The 18,110-nt window shown below is 43.7% G+C and overlaps 1 protein-coding gene and 1 pseudogene across 1 annotated transcript in view; both read right to left on the reverse strand.

Annotated features, from left to right (window-relative positions):
- LOC105562063 (neural-cadherin-like) overlaps nucleotides 1–11,470 on the reverse strand; it is a 179,836-nt gene extending 168,366 nt beyond the window's left edge. Inside the window, exon 1 of the mRNA XM_012012569.1 lies at nucleotides 8,508–11,470. Coding sequence (XP_011867959.1) covers nucleotides 8,508–8,656 — 149 coding nt within the window. The 5' untranslated portion in view covers nucleotides 8,657–11,470. The remainder of the gene's footprint in view (nucleotides 1–8,507) is intronic.
- Nucleotides 973–18,110, reverse strand: part of LOC105562062 — a 76,015-nt pseudogene continuing 58,877 nt past the window's right edge.

The following is an 18,110-nucleotide window of genomic DNA, read 5'->3' on the forward strand; positions in this document are numbered from 1 at the left end:
ATCTGGTATACAGCGTAGCAAATAAATGACGGTTCGAACGATTATCAGACCGGCGATATTGGATACTCCGTAGCGAGATTATTTCGATCAAAAGATAATTTTTGCAATATCGAAACTGTTCTGAAACACTCATTTAAAATTCGTTTAAAACGCGGAATGTATATAGCACGCATTAATATCGACAAAACTGCAGCAGCTTTGAATCGCGCGATTAATATCCCGGAATATATGACGACGCAACTCGATCAAATTTCAAGCCTGTCATTAAAAACAAAAGGTTCTAACACAATGACGCCATTCATTACATTGCATCTTTGGGAGATAAACCCAAGAGGGATTGCAACCAGCGGTAATATTATATCGATATTCCATGTTCTACATTTTACGCTCAATCATTTAGCTCTAATCTCGATTGTCGTCACCTTCTGGTCTACATACAGGGTGTTACGGATAAGCTGTTCATCCGCTCGTATAGAGCGGGTTAAACTGAAAAGGAAAGTTATGCACCAATTTGTAAAATTCGCAATAGTTTTCGCGCGATAAATAAAAACACCCGGGCGAATGAACGCGTTAAATGCCTCATTTGTTTAGTCACGCAGCGAGTGGCGAGCTGCGCTGGAGTGATTCTGCACTTTGGGCACTTTTTGCTCCTAGAACTGTCAATTCGTGAAAACATTTGTGCAATATACAAATTATGTGGCTTTTGTGTACGAACCGACGTTCCACTAATCGGACTAAATCAGAGAACAGTGTGATATCATTGAAATTAAGTTTAGAAGCCTAACAAAAATCTATTCACTCGAATAAGTTATAGATTAGGTAACCTATAACTTGTTCGAGCGAATAGATTTTTCGATAGGCTTCTAAACTTAATTTTAATAATACCATGCTGTTCTTTGATTTACTCCGATTAGTGGAACGTCGGTTCGTACACAAAAGCCACATAATTTGTATATTACACAAATGTTTTCACGAATTGACAGTTCTAGGAGCAAAAAGTGCCCAAAGTGCAGAATCACTCCAGCATCCGCTTGCCTACCGCTTTCCTCGCGCTTATTCGCTCAGACGTTTTAATCAGTTACTCGATAACTATTGGGAACTTTACGAAATGGCACATAACTTTTCTCTTCAGTTTAACTCGCTCTACCTGTATACGAGCGGATGGACACCTTATCCGTGACATCCTGTATATTGAAATGAGATTATAACCGAGCACAGCCGATTCTTAACGTGGTATTAATCAATGCGAAAGGATTTCACGATTGGGACAGACGCATTTTGTAATTCTAAAATCTATGTGTACACGCACAAATGTTACGGATATACACAGGGTGTCTCAGTTTAAATGATCCACGCAAATATGTTCAAAAATATGAAAGATATGGAAGAACGTTTAAAACAAAAGTTCGAACCAAACGACTTCTGTTTGAAACGTTTTTGAAACGATTTCAGAATAATCGAATTGACAAAATGACTTTGACGGTCTTCGCTAAATTTATTGCGATCGTCACATTTTGTGTTATTCGTACGTTGAAGAAATTTTTTGTGAATAAATTCATTCGCTGAAATCGAGCCGACGAGAGAAAGATTGCCTCGTTGCTTTAAAAAGCACGCTGGTTTACCTTCCGTAGGAAACGCGAAGTTACACATTGTTAACGTTAGCTCGCATGACAGCCCGGAATCTCGCAATATCAATATTGATTAGCCGCTCTCCGTTTGGATAAAATCTCAATTTTTCTGGGAAATTTAATTCGGCGCTTTATTAATCACGCGACCGGCATATAAAATAAACTCACGTCGCCGCGCAACTTTTCGCTGATTAATTCCAATTGCTCGTTAGCGGCGCCGTTGCAGCCGAATGTTAATTTAGGAGAATTTCCACATTACTGCCGTAATAATAGCGCAACTCGTGCCCCTGACAAATGACGCTCGTACGGCGATTTTAATTGCTCGTTACCTGTGGACGACGTCTGACGGACGATATCACGTTCGCGTCGAGTGGTTGTGTACACCGTAGTGTCGGTTAGTATGGTAGTACAGCTCATAAGCGTGATCCTTAGTCCGAAGGTATTGCATTGTGAGTGTGTGAGTGTGTGTGCGCTGCACATGTTGTACAACTACGTTAAAGTGTGTGGGCAGAAAGCGAGCTTGTAGAAGTAAAGACTGTCGCATAGAGTGATACGTGTAATTAAGTTGTAAGAAAAAGGACAAAGTTAGAAAAACCTTACAACCCCAATCTGTGCATAACCACCCCTGAACCATTGGTGCGCGGTGACGATGCAAGTATGTGTGTACTTGTGTGTATGTGTGTGTGTGTGTGTGTGTGTGTGTTTGTGGTTGTCGTGTGATTGCGAATGCTCTACGTGAGCACATTGTTAAATAGTTGGAGTACAATTTCACCTGCGCGCGAAAGATCCTTCGACGTTACGGAGCAGTTTTCGTTAACACACGTCGGGTCATACATATCCAATTAGACAATGAAAATGTAACAGATGGAGATATTTGTTTTGCGACAACGTTTACTTATTTTCGAGAGAAATGTTTTCTCTCCTCGGTAGAATCGTATTGGAAAAATCTGCGTCAGCTTATTTGCCGGGAAGATGTGGGAAATCGATAATATACCGAGTTTTCATCTCGAGTCTCGTCAATTCGTAACGCCCCGCTCCTTCCTTTCCGTAAAGAGAGGGACAGGGAGAAAGAATTTCTCGCCGCGTTTTCGAGCCGCGTGCGTCACGTAGCGGCGCAGGTCAATTAGCAAATGCTCTTGCTCGCTCAATTTTAATTGGAGAGGTATATTAATTACTACCGTACTGTTCGAGACGTGTGATACGAGACGGTGACTTCGGCAATCAAAGATGCTCTAACTATGTTCATCAACTCCAATCTAAATCGTTACTCAACTTGCTGTCGAACGGCGCACAAGAAAGATCTCGCCGACAAAAAGACACTACGAGAACACACTACGCTCTCGAAGAATAAAGGAACAAAATAAAGAGAAGGGGGAAACCAAACGAAAACGAGAAAAAACGTGATTACACGTCGTAACCTAACGCAAGGTAAGCAACTGACGAAACATGCCCAAAAATTAATTACGGCATTCATGAAACGTATGTCGATGATTGGATACTGAATGAGTATGCATGTCCTGGCGACGAACCAAGATGTGAATCGATAGCGAGATAAATTGATAACAACCAAGGGGTTACAAAAACGAAATGCGTATGTACACACGGACGTACATACTTGGGGTGTACGCTCGACTGCGACTGCGAAGTCAGGCATCGGGGGATCAACGAAAAATGATAACTGCTCGATCGTTTGCGGACGCAGCTATCGATACTTGACTGACTCACGGCGACTCCGGCCACCGGCGGGCGGCAGAGTCTCGGCACGAGCACACACAACGAAAACGAGAAAGTAAATTTTGAAAAAAGCCAATCCGGTGCGAAAAGAACGGAGGTAATTGAAACGGAGGAGGAAACAAACGAGGCACGCATGAGTGACAAACTATGATGAGAGAGAAAGAAAAATAAGAGAACGACAACGGTTGGTCAAAATCAATAATATATAATCCAGGGAAGCATCTATTCGTAAAACATGCCCAAAAATATGTTTACGGCACACACAACAAATGTATGAAAGATAGATAGATAGAGAGAGACAGAAAGTTCTGCGTCTAATTCCGGCCGCGAGAGATCGTCGTGATACAAAATACAGCTGGCAATTACTGTAATATACAATATCGCTATCGAATCGCAGCGCAGGAACAAACACGTGACTTAAAACACCCATCGCTCGTTAACGTTGCGGCTTAACGCGCTGTGTAGTACGAATTAATGTTAATGCGTTTCTTGCCGGGCCGCGAATCCCCGACGAGAGAAGTGATTATCGGCGGACGACATTATGGTGTGTGTATAATAATTATGGCCGGTGACATCTTTGTATTGAGGCTCGTGTGCGTGGCGCAACGTTGATGAGGAAAGTTCGCGGAAAGTGGCGGACTAACGCGAATGACGAAACGTTTTGCTGCATCCCTTTCCGGCTACCATTAAACCAAGGTCCTAACGAGTAAACTCTCCTGGATTAATCCTCCGAAATGTCACTGACGTACGTAACCGCCCGGTGCTCGGAATTTCCGGTATTCGTGCGAGCATCGGCTAGTAAAATCGACAAGATCTAGCGCGATAAAAATATATATTTACCATTCTGAGAGTATTAGGCAAAGAAGTCGCGTGAGAATTTGCGCTATAAAGTAGACGATCTTCAGGATTATGGAATTTCACCCAAATATCACGCAAAAAGTTGTACGGTATATTACGATGCCGTAAAGAAAAAGAGGCGAAAAAATAGAGGCGAGCCCCCTATTATGGGATAGGCTCCTAATATGAGATAACGGACTTTCCGCTAAATTAATATCGTCTGTTGGTTCCACCCTGAATTTATTACACTCGCAGCGAAGTCTGTTTAGTAGAAAATCGATTGAATTTGAATGTTGAAAACTATCTCATATTAAAATCCTATCTCGCAGCAGAGGACTTGCCTCCAGCGCGGTTGGATATAAAAAAATACTTTCCCACCAAAAAGATTCGAGCCAGATCACGGCTTCGCTCGCGACCTCGGATCACGCGATTAATATTGTTTCCTCGCTAATGCATTAGAATCGAATTGGCGCGTGTTTGAGCGAGATAAGCCGGGGAAATATTTGCGCGACACGGCGCGCAGGACTCGTACGCTGAATTAACAATAAAATGCACTATCTTGCACGGACAGCGCGCGACCGTTGCAACTGGCACCTCTCGTGCAGCGTGTACGTATGTAATTAGCCAATTCGTTCTCGCCGGAAGTCCATGTGTCTCCGCGAGACCGCCGTTAAAAGCGGTACGTCAAGCGCATACTACCCATTACTAACGTTTTTTTCGACACGGCTTTTGGTGTGTCCGCTACAAAAAAGACGCATTTGCACTAGTCAGCTATATTTCTCCTCCGACATATCGCACGGTTTTTCGACATGACTTATTCGCGAGGTCTTTTTCGCGAGGTCACATATTTTGAAATTTTTCGATAAAACGGCAAAATATTTCCCGCGACCTTTATGAGGCAACGAATGTGATATAAAATATGCGGGACGATACGTAGAACAACGCGTATATTTAAAGAACCGGCCGTAGAAGTTGCTGCGCCGACCGTGATGCAGTATCTTTCCTTTCATTGCAAGTCGCGCGAAACTTTTTCTCAACGCAATCGACATCTTTCAACGGCGATTTGTAAAACTGCGTTATCTGCGCTTCCCGTTCGCGCGAGTTAACAATAACCTTCGCGCAACAATAGGCGGCGAATAATTAATAGTTAACAGTGATACGGCTCCTACTTGCTCTCGATTACTATGCAACAATGGGGCTCGCGCTTTGTACGGGGAATTGCACTTTAGTGATAACCGACAGAAATACCCGATGCGGCTCTTCCTCGGCTCTCGTGCCGTTTCTTATACTCTCGCGAGTCGCGAGGCATGGATCTGCGGACGAGAAGCCGGGCCTTTGGTCGCGTCGTTTATTCAATTTGGCGTACACGAGAGGGAGACGACGTCGCGGTAGAAAGAAATTAAATCTCGCTGCGGAATTGACTTGGGCACTCGCGGGAGAATGAAAATAGCTTCGTACCTGCGTGCCGAGATGCAGCAAAATGTTTCGAGGACGTGGTCCGCGCAGCGGAGCCTACGTAATCGCATTGTTCGCAAGTGCGTTCGAGCCGAGAAGGATAAAACGCCAACGCTAACGAGGCCGGTATCTCGCGGACGGTCTTGAGTGCCCCGCGCCTACGAGTATGCGTACATCTGTGTGTGTTTGTGTGTGTGTGTTTCCTGACCCGTGAATACGTCCCGCGTGGTGTTCGTATAAAAGACGGATTTGTACTCGAACGAGGGTGGCTCCGATTCTGAAGCGATGGTTCCTACGCAATGCTTTCTCGGAAGACGCTAGAATTTGCAGAGTGCACTTTAGCACCCATCTTGAGGGGCACAACAAACTTACTTTGACCGTTGTTGGTGCTCGCGATGCAAGAAGTGCAGTTACTCTCGGACAGAAATTATCTTTGCTCATTCTATTCAAATTCTCGTTGAAACTAAGCGTCGTTATTTATCTGCCCGTTACTTTTCTATCAGACAACCCAAAAAATCAAGCAACTTTCTATCAGACAAAGATTGAGACACCTCGCTGCCTTGAACCCTCTCTACGTTACTTGCTAATCCAAACAAAGTTTCTCAACCCAAGCCAAGAACCATCGCTCGAATGTCCGCGCGTCCTGCGCCGAGGGTCCTCCAACGTTCTCCACGATCCTTGCGATCGCGCGGACCGTGTCCCCTGTACACTCGACGTGTTCCGATCCGTGTCTACCACGAGTCAGCCCCTAAATGCGAACATAAGTGTATCTTGCGTTATGCTATTGCGAGCGAGCGAGCGAGCGGGTAGTGGCGCGCGTCGCCTCTGCGTAAATGGTGGTGTGTCTGTGTATTGAGTGTGTTTGAGATGCGTGTAATGTGGATTCGTACACAATATCAATTAACGTGCACAAGAACAATACTGCCACGAGATTGCGTGCAGGGCGGGTTCGTGCAGAGAGCCGCACGGAGCATTGACAGTGTGACAGACCTGGCTTTAATAGACACAACTTTAGCCCCGACGGCCATGTTCTCTTTAATGTAGATCGGGCCATACACTACGTGGTCCCATACGGGCGGATTATTCGCACGGTCCACAACGTCAATCTGAACCTCCACCGTTCGCGACAAGGGTGGGTAGCCCCTGTCTTTGGCCATCGCCTCCAGCTTGTACGTCTCGCGCTACGGCCAGACCGCGTGTATAACAAACGGGAACAAAAAACAACGGCGTTAGTGTTAAGGCGCCAAGGCTCGTGGCAAAGGGAGAGTACATGGTACATGTTGCTCCCCGTCTTTTTTTTTGGGTTTGGAGAGAGAGGAGGGAAGAAGCTTCTCTCTCCCTTGCATCCGCTGGGCGGTCACTCGCGACGCCCTGCGCCCCCGGCCGTCCGCCAACGCCTGGAACGTTTGGCGCGAGCGCGAGCTCGCATTATGCACGCACCCCTCGTGCACGAATTTGCACGTACGGTGAGAGACTATATGGCAAAAGCGCTCGCACGACTGCGACGCGTCGTGCAGTTGCTCGAGCGGCACGAGCTCCGGGTGACGAGCGGCGTGCTGGACGATCGACGATCCGCAACCTGCATTCTGCGCGTGAATATCGCAAAGGCAACACAGCAGGTTCTGTCGCTACGTCCTCGCCTAAACTATTATGAGCACGCATAGAAACGCCTGTAGGTCACCGCTCCGCCTTCCCGCATTTGCACAATTATGGTTGTTATTGCGGTATATTCGCTATGATCCGCGCGGCCATCGCTGCGTCTTCGGAGTCTTTGGAGAAGCGCGGTCCCCCCCGGTCGCCCGTGTTTGCCCGGGAAAACGCGGGCCCGTTCGACTTTCGACTGGAGCTAAGCTCAGAATTGCGAAGCGGGGTTTAATAGCGAGGGGACTCTACGGGTCGGTGTCGCTTGCAATTTGTAACAATCCTGCAGTTATCTGTTATAAACTTATTGCTAGTTCGTAAACGAGGCGGGGGAACTCATTACGCGGCGCTTCAAGATGAATGCCAAGCTAAAACTTTCTCTCCCGCGGTGTCCACGTTACTGTAAATAAATTGCACGCGAAAGAAATCACAGAGTATAAATCCAGACGGCATATTTTCTCGGCAACTTTCCATTTTACAGCGACGACGCGATGTAATCGGGGCAAATCGCGAGGGCAATTTGAATGCTGTAATTGCCGCTTACGTTTATTTGCGACACTCAAAGCTTACTCCACGTGAAAATCGAAAGGCCCGACCGTCCGCGTATACGATTTCTGCCCGATCGGACCCTCGCTGTCTCCAAATATCGTCGAAGAGCGATCGCCGCGGCTCGCTACAGTACACATTGGGAAAAGATAGTGGTAGCAGTATAGTAATAGTAGTTGTTGTAGTAATAGGAGAAGGAGTGTCCGCCAATCAGCGATCTACCGCGCCGCGCTTAACCATAAGTGCTTCCGCAACCAAATAAAGAAAAACAGACATGGTATATTGTGTACCCGGTGTGTCCAAAAAAGAGAAGTACATAGACGTACGAGAGAATGAACAAAATAGAGGTTGAATGCTGTGATAGGATCAGCAACAGAATAGAACGGGGGTTGAAAAAAAGAGAACCTGTGTATCGGAAAGTAAATCCAAGTGCATAAAGGGAATCGATGGGTCAGAAAGACAAATAGAGTACTGAGTAATTGAATGGGGGGAAAAGAAACGAAAAATGAGAGAGACAAAATAAGGGAGCGGTCAACACAGAGAAAGAGAGAAAGAGAGTGAGAGAGTGAAATAGATAGAGAGAGAGAGAGATAGATAGGGACAGCACTGCATGGCACGGCACGGCATGTCACGTGTCTTGTCTCGGTCATGTCGTAGCATACAAACCTGGCTTTCACCGACGTCACTACAGTACCCACTGTGACATTTTCTTTGATGTGAATGGGGCCGTATACATTCTGATCCCACACAGGTGGTTTATTGTTTCTGTCTACGACGTCTAACTCAACGTCCACGTCTGCGGACAAGACTGGCATCCCTCTGTCGGAGGCCCGTACTCGCAGGCGATAGCTGTCACGCTAGTGGCAAAACATTGGGCCGTCAACTTATAGGACACTTTCTTTCGGGATTTTATAGTTGGCGGTTTTTTTTTTGGTTTTTGCGATTGTTTTCCGTTTCGTCACTCTTTGTTTTTACTTTTCTTTCGCTTACTGTTTTTTATTTTTTATTTATCCCGTCTTTTCCGTCGGAGAGTTTACGAAAGAGCTAAAGCGTCACTCGGCGTCGAGCGCGTCCACATGAGAAAGTACCCTCGGCGGTCTTTCTGCTTTTTTATCCGCGAGCGAAATTGAAACGGAAGAAGAAGAAGAGAAAGACGAACAGATAGAACAGATAGACAGAAAAACAGAGAGATAAAGGACCGTGCAGTCTCGTAGGTATCCCTGGACATAGGACGACTCCGTTGCGTGTTACCTCGGCGACGGATTCTGTCCTCGTGACGTACGAATCCATTAACTTGCCTAATAATTTTTGCCCAATTGAATACAAGCGCGTCGCTTACACAAGAACAAGGTTTACTGCAATGAACTCAAACGTGCTGCGGGGTGAGTGGTTTCGCGAGTAGTTTCGTGATTGCAACGTACAGTGGCATGACGATGACGAAGACGACGATGACGATGAGAATCGTGACCGATGATGGCGGTGATGTGGATCGTAATTATGATGTTATTAACGGTGAAGACACTACATCGCCGACTTCTGTTGATTAACAAAGTAACATCGGTGTAAATATGTGCGCTCGGTAATCAAGTTTAATTAACTAAGTAGATTACGAAAATTATGGACAAATGTAGACGATGTAGCGGCGATACACCTACCTGTCGAACGCATACGTTTGCATATTTGAGCTCATTGCTGTATCGATTGTATTAGTTGATTAATGCAAACAGGTACTTTTGCCGGTGCGTTATTCGATTTAAGTTGATTTTATGCCAACAAAGGTGCAATTGCGTAAGATTATTTTGGCGGATAACAAACGGGGGGAAAATCTTTGTTCTAACGAAGGTAAAGTGCACGTCCGTAAGAGTCGTTGATCGAATATTGCACTGATTGCATTGGATAAATGCCGTGCTTATTTTTGCCCATCCGAGATAACACGAAAGCGGAAGGTATACTAGATGTTCTAGAATTATTTCCTTCGTCTATAGATTCTTCGATAATTTTGCAGGTAATATTTCTCCGTGCTTGTATCAAATGCGTTGTAAATTTTCGACGTGTTTTATTATTCGAACTTCTGAAAAATATGTTAAAGTTTGAAAAACTAGAAGGGCTCACATTTTTCCATCGTTTACAGTATAAAATAATACCAATTTATGTCTCTTTGGCCTTCGTATATTACAAATTGTTATTAAAATGTCTAAGAGCATCAAAGAATCTATATTTACAAAGGGTATTCACCAGGTATTTCCAAACTATCTAGTATAACAGCGGGTGAGTAGCAATAAAGGGCAAATATTGAAATAATAATTGAAAAGTATATTAAAAACTTGCATATTGAAGAATGCAACAAACGAAGAGACATGTATCTAGAAAAATTAATAGAATTAACTTGAACAGTTAATAAGGTCTTAATTTCCAAAGCTTAATTTTTAATGAGTAAAATTCCTCTGGGATTCTATTCACCCGCTGATTTTAGGGTAAAACCAACATCGCGATTTATGTTAATAAAAGCGCCGCATCGTGTCAGTCGTTTTGGAAACCGAGACAATCGGCATCCCTCGTTTCCAAGCGAACGTTTGTCTATAAGAGATCTTGCTATCTCATAAAATTCTAGTAACGAAAATTACCGGCTCTCTTCCTGGAACATTAAAAGTAATTATTGAAGCTGTTCCAGTAAAATGGAACCAGATCCCTGTCGAACATTCGATATCCAACGGACGGTTTAATCAAATATGTACGCGTAAAACATATACACTTCAATTACGGTTCCATTAGATGATTAGATACATTGATTAATATTAAAAAGGTGCTGTTACGTAAAATAGGACCGCAAACTGTGCTATTACAAACTATGCTGGTACAAAGTAACAAATAACAACACAACGTTCGTGTGACTTTAGCCAAGCAGATCGTATTTAGTGCACGGTTAAATAAAAAATTGGCGATATAAAGTGATTTACATTAATTTTGAAGTTTTAATTATAGCCTTATGTACATCTACGTTAACTAAAGACCGACACATTTTCCCATCAAACCTCATTATATCAAGCTGTTAACTTCTCCGTTAAATAAAGTAATTTCTTAACTTCGTAAATCCGACGTACAAAGATTTAATGTAGAGAGGGAAGTCGGATATGAATATTTGCGAAACGTCCGTTGGATATTCAGCACGAACAAATTGTCAGGTCACTGGTGGCGCAATATCGGCACAATAAAGGCATCCTTCACCTACGGATACATACGAGACCAGGATGAAAGAGCGAAAATAGACAGCGCGGTAGCACGTGTGTATGTACATAAAGAATACATCGCGCGTGATATAAAATTTCGAACAGAGATGTTCGAGAAGAAATGACTAGAAATATTTGGTAGAAATTGAGCCACAAGAAGAGAAAGAGAATATAGAGCAGAATAGATAGAGAAGAGAGAAAGAGATAGAGAGAGAGAGAGAGAGAGAGAGAGAGTGACGTCTCCGAGTGACAACGATAACAACAACAGAGGCGAAAAATCATCGAAACGATATAATGTTGAATAATCGAACGGAAAGGCGCTCTAGTATTAGCAACGAATATTATACTTTTCTTTTGCGCTGGTAACAATGGTCACATCATGATGTATCTCGATGCAAGGTGTGAAACACAAGAATATAGATCCTACTTACTGGAAAACAGCCCTTTTTTTTGTCATCATCAAATCCGAAGAAAGTAAATGGTGCAATGAACACAAACATAAACAATAAGAAGTTGAAATTAGTCTCTTTACGAAATCAATCAATGCAGGCATTTTCATGCAAGCGAGAATGCGATAAAGAGGCATCGGGAGACGGGGGTGGGACGAGAAAGGGGGGGGAGGGGCTGGGGGACACGGAGAGAGGTCGTGGTGGCGGAGGGTGAAATGGTGGAGAAGGCTCTAGGGGGAGAGGTTGAGACGGGGAGAAAAAAAAAACTATGACGACCCCTCGTCTGATTCGTTCTCGTTTTAACGACACTCAAAAACCGATGGACGTTATTTCTGATACTCGTCGTGATCGTTAATCCGCACGTTTTTCGGCTTTCCTTTCATTCCGTGATTTCACGTTCACTTTCATTCGCATTCTTCCCGGTTTTTCACGACAGTGGTATGCCGCCCCAATCACAGAAGAAAAAATGTCACACCACGGACAGTTCTCTTATGATCTATACATATGTATATACACATATTTGTACATTAGTAAACGCTCTCAATCAAAAATACTTTTCGTGTTCTTTTCCTTTTCTTTGTCAGTCACGTCGTGGTACACCGGGAGAGTGGGATGAAAATCGGGAAACGTCAGAGAGAAAGTATGTTAGAGAAAGAGAGAGAGAGAGAGAGAGAGAGAGAGAGAGGAAGAGAAAAGAAGTAGAAAGACAAAGAAAGATGTGAAATATCAAAAAGTAAAAGAAATGGTAACAAATCAACAAACGCAGGCTTTGTCTGACAAACAAATCGAATGAAAATATGGATAGACAAATAAGAGCTCATCAGGAAAGTAACCAACATACCTAAATCAATAAATGTCAAGCAGTATTCGGGAAAAGTAATCATCAACAAGACAATAAAGTACAAAATGCAATATACGAAAGATACTTTTTGAGAAGGAACAAAAAATTTGAGAAATTAGAGATAGACGTAGGTAGGAAAAGACAGATTTAGAGATAATGAGAGAAAGAGGGGGGGGGGGGCGAGGATGGATGTAGGAGCGAGAGCGAGATCCGTTCCTGTAAAGGAATCAAAAACACATTCATATAAAATATGCAAGCATTGTCAAAAATTGTTTATGTCTGATGCACCACAAAATGCGTAGAGGTTGAAGTACACCGTACGTGGGGCTCAAAAAATGTTGTTCCCACCTGCTCCTGGAAGTTCAAAAAACATCACTTCCCTTTTGAAAAACATTCACAATTAATAATGTTAGTTGATTAATTAAAGATCATTAGTTTCCTCCGAACGTTTCCATCTCTTTTTGTCATATCTCTTATTATCACTGTTTTGCATCTTTCCTTTCCATTTTTTTCCCGTTTCTCCACAACGCGTAACACGTACAAAAATCACACACATCCTTTTCTTGGCTACTTTTGGGAAAAGTATGAAAAGTGCACGCGTCTTTCTCTTTTGCAAAATCGTACCCGTCGGCATTTTGCAACTCGCCAAATTGATCGGAAATCATGATTGGCGTCGCGGCACAAAACCGGGAAACGCGGCGAAACGTACGGCGAACAAAGGAAATTAAGTGAAGAGAAAAAGAAGGACGAAAAATAAAAGGTACACGCGCGCGTTCTCTTTTTCCTTTTTTTTTTCTCGCTTTTCGACCGCTCATAACGTAACTCGACGACCGATGTTCGACGAAAAGTGAATGAAAAAACTGGACAAGAGGCTTCGTTTGGAATCATTTAAAAAGGTACTCGCGCCGCGAGTATGTTCTCAATAGAGAGAATGAGAGAGACAGAGAGAGAGTGTTTTGTTGCAAAAATAGCCCGAACGGTCGATCGATTCAGGTACATGAAGCGTTTGAGGAAATCAGGCATAGCTAAGTATTTACCATAGTGAACACATTGTGCATATCAATGGGAATTAAAAAGTTCTATACATGTGCCGTAAAAAGGAAACTCATTTCGTTGCATATTAGTGATGAGAGAAATAATTGCCGACCAAACGTATATTAGTATACAAGTTTATCCGCTCAGCAACAAAACGGATTCGTGTTAAATATAACGTAAGTCAACGCAAACGTACAATATATCGGCAGAAGGTATACACTCAAGTTTTATATTTATACGAGATCATGTATGTATATATATATACTGTATACATATACTGTATATATATAAATAAATATAATATACTACGTATATAGCCTATACATTCCTGGGACACGCGACACTTGTTCGGGACGAGTCGGATCCGCAGGATCTCATTCTCGAGGACGTCGCGAATACACATTAAACGTGGGTGAGTTGATGCAAGAGAGATTACTGGGCGCGGTGTTGACATCGCCGAATACTTATATTGCTGAGACTTTCGTTCCCGAGGTATCGAGTGTATCGGAGAGCAAAAGAAGCTAGCGCAAGCCGCAAAGAAAAATTGCAAGCCTCGCCCACGAAAAAGTGGGTGTGTTCCAGGAAAACGATGCTGTCCATACTGCTAAAGAGAGACGATATGTAGATGAGCGACTTGGTGTGGATACTTACGTCTAGGGGCTTCTTTAACACGATCCAACCAGACTCTGGTTGGATCTCAAAGTACTCCAGATTCTGCTCGTTGTTGGGTGAGCTCAGCGAGTATACGATCGCGCCATTGTTGTCAGCATCCTCGTCGGATGCCGACACTCTTAAAATGTTTGTCCCAATGCTCGCGTCCTGCTTCACGTTTTCCACGTATCTCTGCGAAAAGGACGCATATATCATCGAAATGTCCGATACCGCGACACATTTAATTACATCCGCTTTGCGAAGACACGTAATTACGTTACTCGAGATCGAAAATTATCAAACATTCAGTTTCAGCATTGTAATTTGTCAAAAACTACCCTTTCTTCTCTTGGAACACTGTTATTTAATTTCCCGCTTCACTTTGGCGGAATTTTATTGCGCGCGCGCGCGCGCGTGTATGTGTGTGTGTGTGTAGCTAAAAAAAATATGATAAAGTGGTAACTCAAATTCTTATCAAATATACATGTGACGGGTTTAATGCAGAAATGGGTCGAGTCCATAATTTACGAGATCCATTTCAGATACAGTTTCATGTTATCGACTTTACAAATTATGGTTCTCCGCTTACTACAAGCTCTCCGCTATATTATTAAATCGATGGCGGGCAGAATGTACTTTGATCAAGTAAACGGTAAAACTAGCCCAAAGTTACGTCGCATTAGTTATCGCAAATATATCCTCGAGTTACATGCGTCGAAGCGTAACTCGCGCCGAAGGTGCTTCCGTCACGCTCCGTCCTGCTTCCGGGCATCTGCTGTCGCGTTTCTAACCCGTATGGTTACCTAAATGCACGCCCCTGGGGTCGAGTGTACCCACCTGTCGGTCAAACAACGGCGGGTTGTCGTTCACGTCCGTTATTTCGACGGTAAATGAGCAAACACCTTCCAACGAGGGTTCGCCCTGATCCGTCGCCTTAACGGTGACGGACACGAATTTTCCGTCGTCGCCCTCGCGATCGAACACCTGAAAACACAACCGTGTTCGTTACCAGATACAAATACGTCAACGAAGTTTTAATATCTGCGAGTGGTTTGCAATTACGTTTCACGATACAATCGAAAGTCCGGGGGCAATTTCTCTTATAGGAAACAAATGATAAACCGTATGCGGCTCGATCGATAACCGATCAAGTGCTATTACATTTTTGGAAGAACAAAATTAATACTCGAGAGAATTTGCCGTTCACATTTCATACACACACGTGTATTCTCGCGCTGTTTCTTTTTTACAAGTAATATCGAGATAGACGTAAAAAGCGGACAGTAACAGAATCGTGTGGGAAAAAAAAGGATAGATATGTTATTGCGTTAGCATCATTTTGTTAGAAATCTTTATGGACTCGCGGCACGAACGATAATTACAGCGTTAAGTATCTCGCATGTTTAGGAATCGTTTGCTCTATGATACAAAGGGTGAAAAAGTAGAAGCTGAAAAACGTAGAGTTGGAGATTGTTAGATGCTTTTCAATGCGTTTAGAGCGCGCTCTCCAGCGTGAATTGCACTCGCGTTATCTTCCAAAGCTTGATACACGCTCCGATACTGTCGACGCAATATTTACAGTTTTATCGCCCGTTGCTTTAGACCAAATATAAAAGAGTTCAGAGAGAAACTTATACGCTCTACGTAACCGGGCATATTAAGATTAAAATATAAAATAATGTTAAATACGAAAGTATATTGAAATATTTTTACAACAGTGGAATGAGACGCGTATTCCGCGTTCTCTTTTGCCGACGAATGCGCCTCTAAAAGTGACTAATAAGCCTTTTGAAATGAGCTCTTTATCGCTAAAAGAGGATTCAGAGTACGGGCCCAAGTGTTGAGAGAGTCGTTGCGCCAAGTACCTTATTGGTCAAGACCTGGCCGGTTTCTTCGTCGACGGTAAACTTGGTGCCTTTCTGATTAGGCTGCTGCACGATCGAATACTTGACTTGCCCGTTGACACCCTTGTCCTCGTCTGTCGCCTGCACCTTGATGACTGTGCTGCCGTTCGGCGCACCCTCCTCCACTTTCGGGTAGTACATCCCGCAGTCCTTGAAGACCGGCTTATTGTCGTTGACGTCGGTTATAAAGACCACGACGACCGCGGTGCTGGTGTGAATAGTCTTGTCGCCGTTCGGACAGCACGCGCCGTCGTCCAAGGCGGTGACGTTCAGCTCGTATTTGTCCCGGTCCAGCGAGATCTCCTTCCCGTGTAGACGTATCACGCCCGTGATCTCCTCGATCACGAACTGCCCCGACGTGGTGTTGCCGCCGACGAATCGGAATCGCACGTTATCGCCGTCCTTGTCGGAGGCCACCACGGTGGTGACCAGGGTGTTCGGCCCGGCGTTCTCGTCGACGTTAGGCGTGTACACCTGCTGGGAGAACTTGGGCTCCTCGTCGTTTTTATTCTTCGTGTATATCCGCACCGTCGCCGTGCCGGTCTTCGACGGCTCGCCTGAAAAGCGAGCTCGTTTAATTACTTGTTAAATATATGTATTGTAGTTTGATCGGGAACATTTTAACCAAATTAATAGTGCGAGGTGTAGCAGAGAGGGAAATCGTGGGGCGCACAATTCTTTTTAATCTGCTTAAAACACGATACAAATCGCAAACGCAACGACGACGCGGATTAATTTAAACATTACGCGAATCGCACCATAGTAACTTAAATTATTGAATTCGGGATGCGACGCGCGTATTAAGGAATATTTACTGCGGCGTCAAATTTCCCGATATGAAATATACTCATGTACGCGCAATAAATAAAAGCGCGCGTGTTATTCGTGCCAATTCGGCCGCTTTATTCCCAATTAAGCCGCGACTTGTTTTAAAACCAGTCCGCATTCGCACCGGTACATGCGTGCAAATAACGCAAATTTGCGTCTATGGGCGTGAGCTTTATATCCCGCGCGGCGCGAGACGGGGATTTGGTGCTCGTTTGAAAACCAAATCCGTGAGATTTAGCCGCTCCGGCTGATCCCCGGCTTGCTGACAGAACGCTAAAGGCGGCCGATTTCTGCTTTCTACGTGACCAAATCACTGAGCAAGCGCCGACTTGACGATATTTGAATTTCTCGAAACGAGGTAGACATCGAGGAACCTCATAGCGAATTCGGTTGCCTGCACCAGTGCGCACCGAGTGCACGCTAAGACTTGTTTACAGCCAATTCTTATATTTAACTTCGTCTTCAATACACGTTGAAAAAGTATTAACTTGAAAAATGATCCGCACGGATGCTTCACAGATCATTTCACTGGCTAAGAAATGTTTCAAGAGATATCGAGGACGAGCCTTTAATATAAGAATCGAAGCCTTAGTGTAAAGCCTTAGTGTGCCGGCGAAATGTAATGAAACAAACGAGTTGGAACGAGTTACACAGCGATTAATCGCAGATGAAATATAGCATCGACTTGATTAATGCAAAAGTTATATATTCTTCGGCAATTCGACACACACTGTGTGTTACACCCACAGAAAAAAATTTCCGGATCCAATGCTATTACGCTTGAGCGTATCATAAAATAGAATCGATATAGCTCCAATCATATTTGTTATAGAGAAAGGAATATTTTAATCTTAAATGAAAAATTCTCAACTCTAGAATCGTCTTTTGTCGAATAGCGCTGTGCCAGGCTTCGTGCGTTGTAAGATGGAGGGAAAATTTATTCTAAACTCCAGAATGTATTAAGTTACTCTTGTCTCAATGTAGTAAGTCAATCTTTTTTTAATTCGATAGAGGAGAATAAGAATTGTTGGTTTCATTTTGATATTGTCTTATTTTCATGCTAAATGAGGTTGCGAGAAATATGAATGCGTCAGGAATACTTTTTGTCTCGTTAACAGAAATCCTTTCTGAGGGTGTATACAGGGTGAGTCTTTCCATATCCGACAAAATTTTTGAGAAGGTAGAATGGATCGAGATGAATGGAAAAGTCCTGTACCATTTTGCAATTTTCGTAATAGTTAACGAGTAATTAATTATTAAAAATCGTTGTCTTAGGCCGGCCTACCGCCCAATTCGAGCGCGTGGCGAGATGTGCGCATAGCAATATCGATCGC

This window comes from Vollenhovia emeryi, unplaced genomic scaffold (genome assembly GCF_000949405.1).
Source record: "Vollenhovia emeryi isolate VEMERY1.0 unplaced genomic scaffold, V.emery_V1.0 DF939196.1, whole genome shotgun sequence".
Lineage (NCBI taxonomy): Eukaryota > Metazoa > Arthropoda > Insecta > Hymenoptera > Formicidae > Vollenhovia > Vollenhovia emeryi.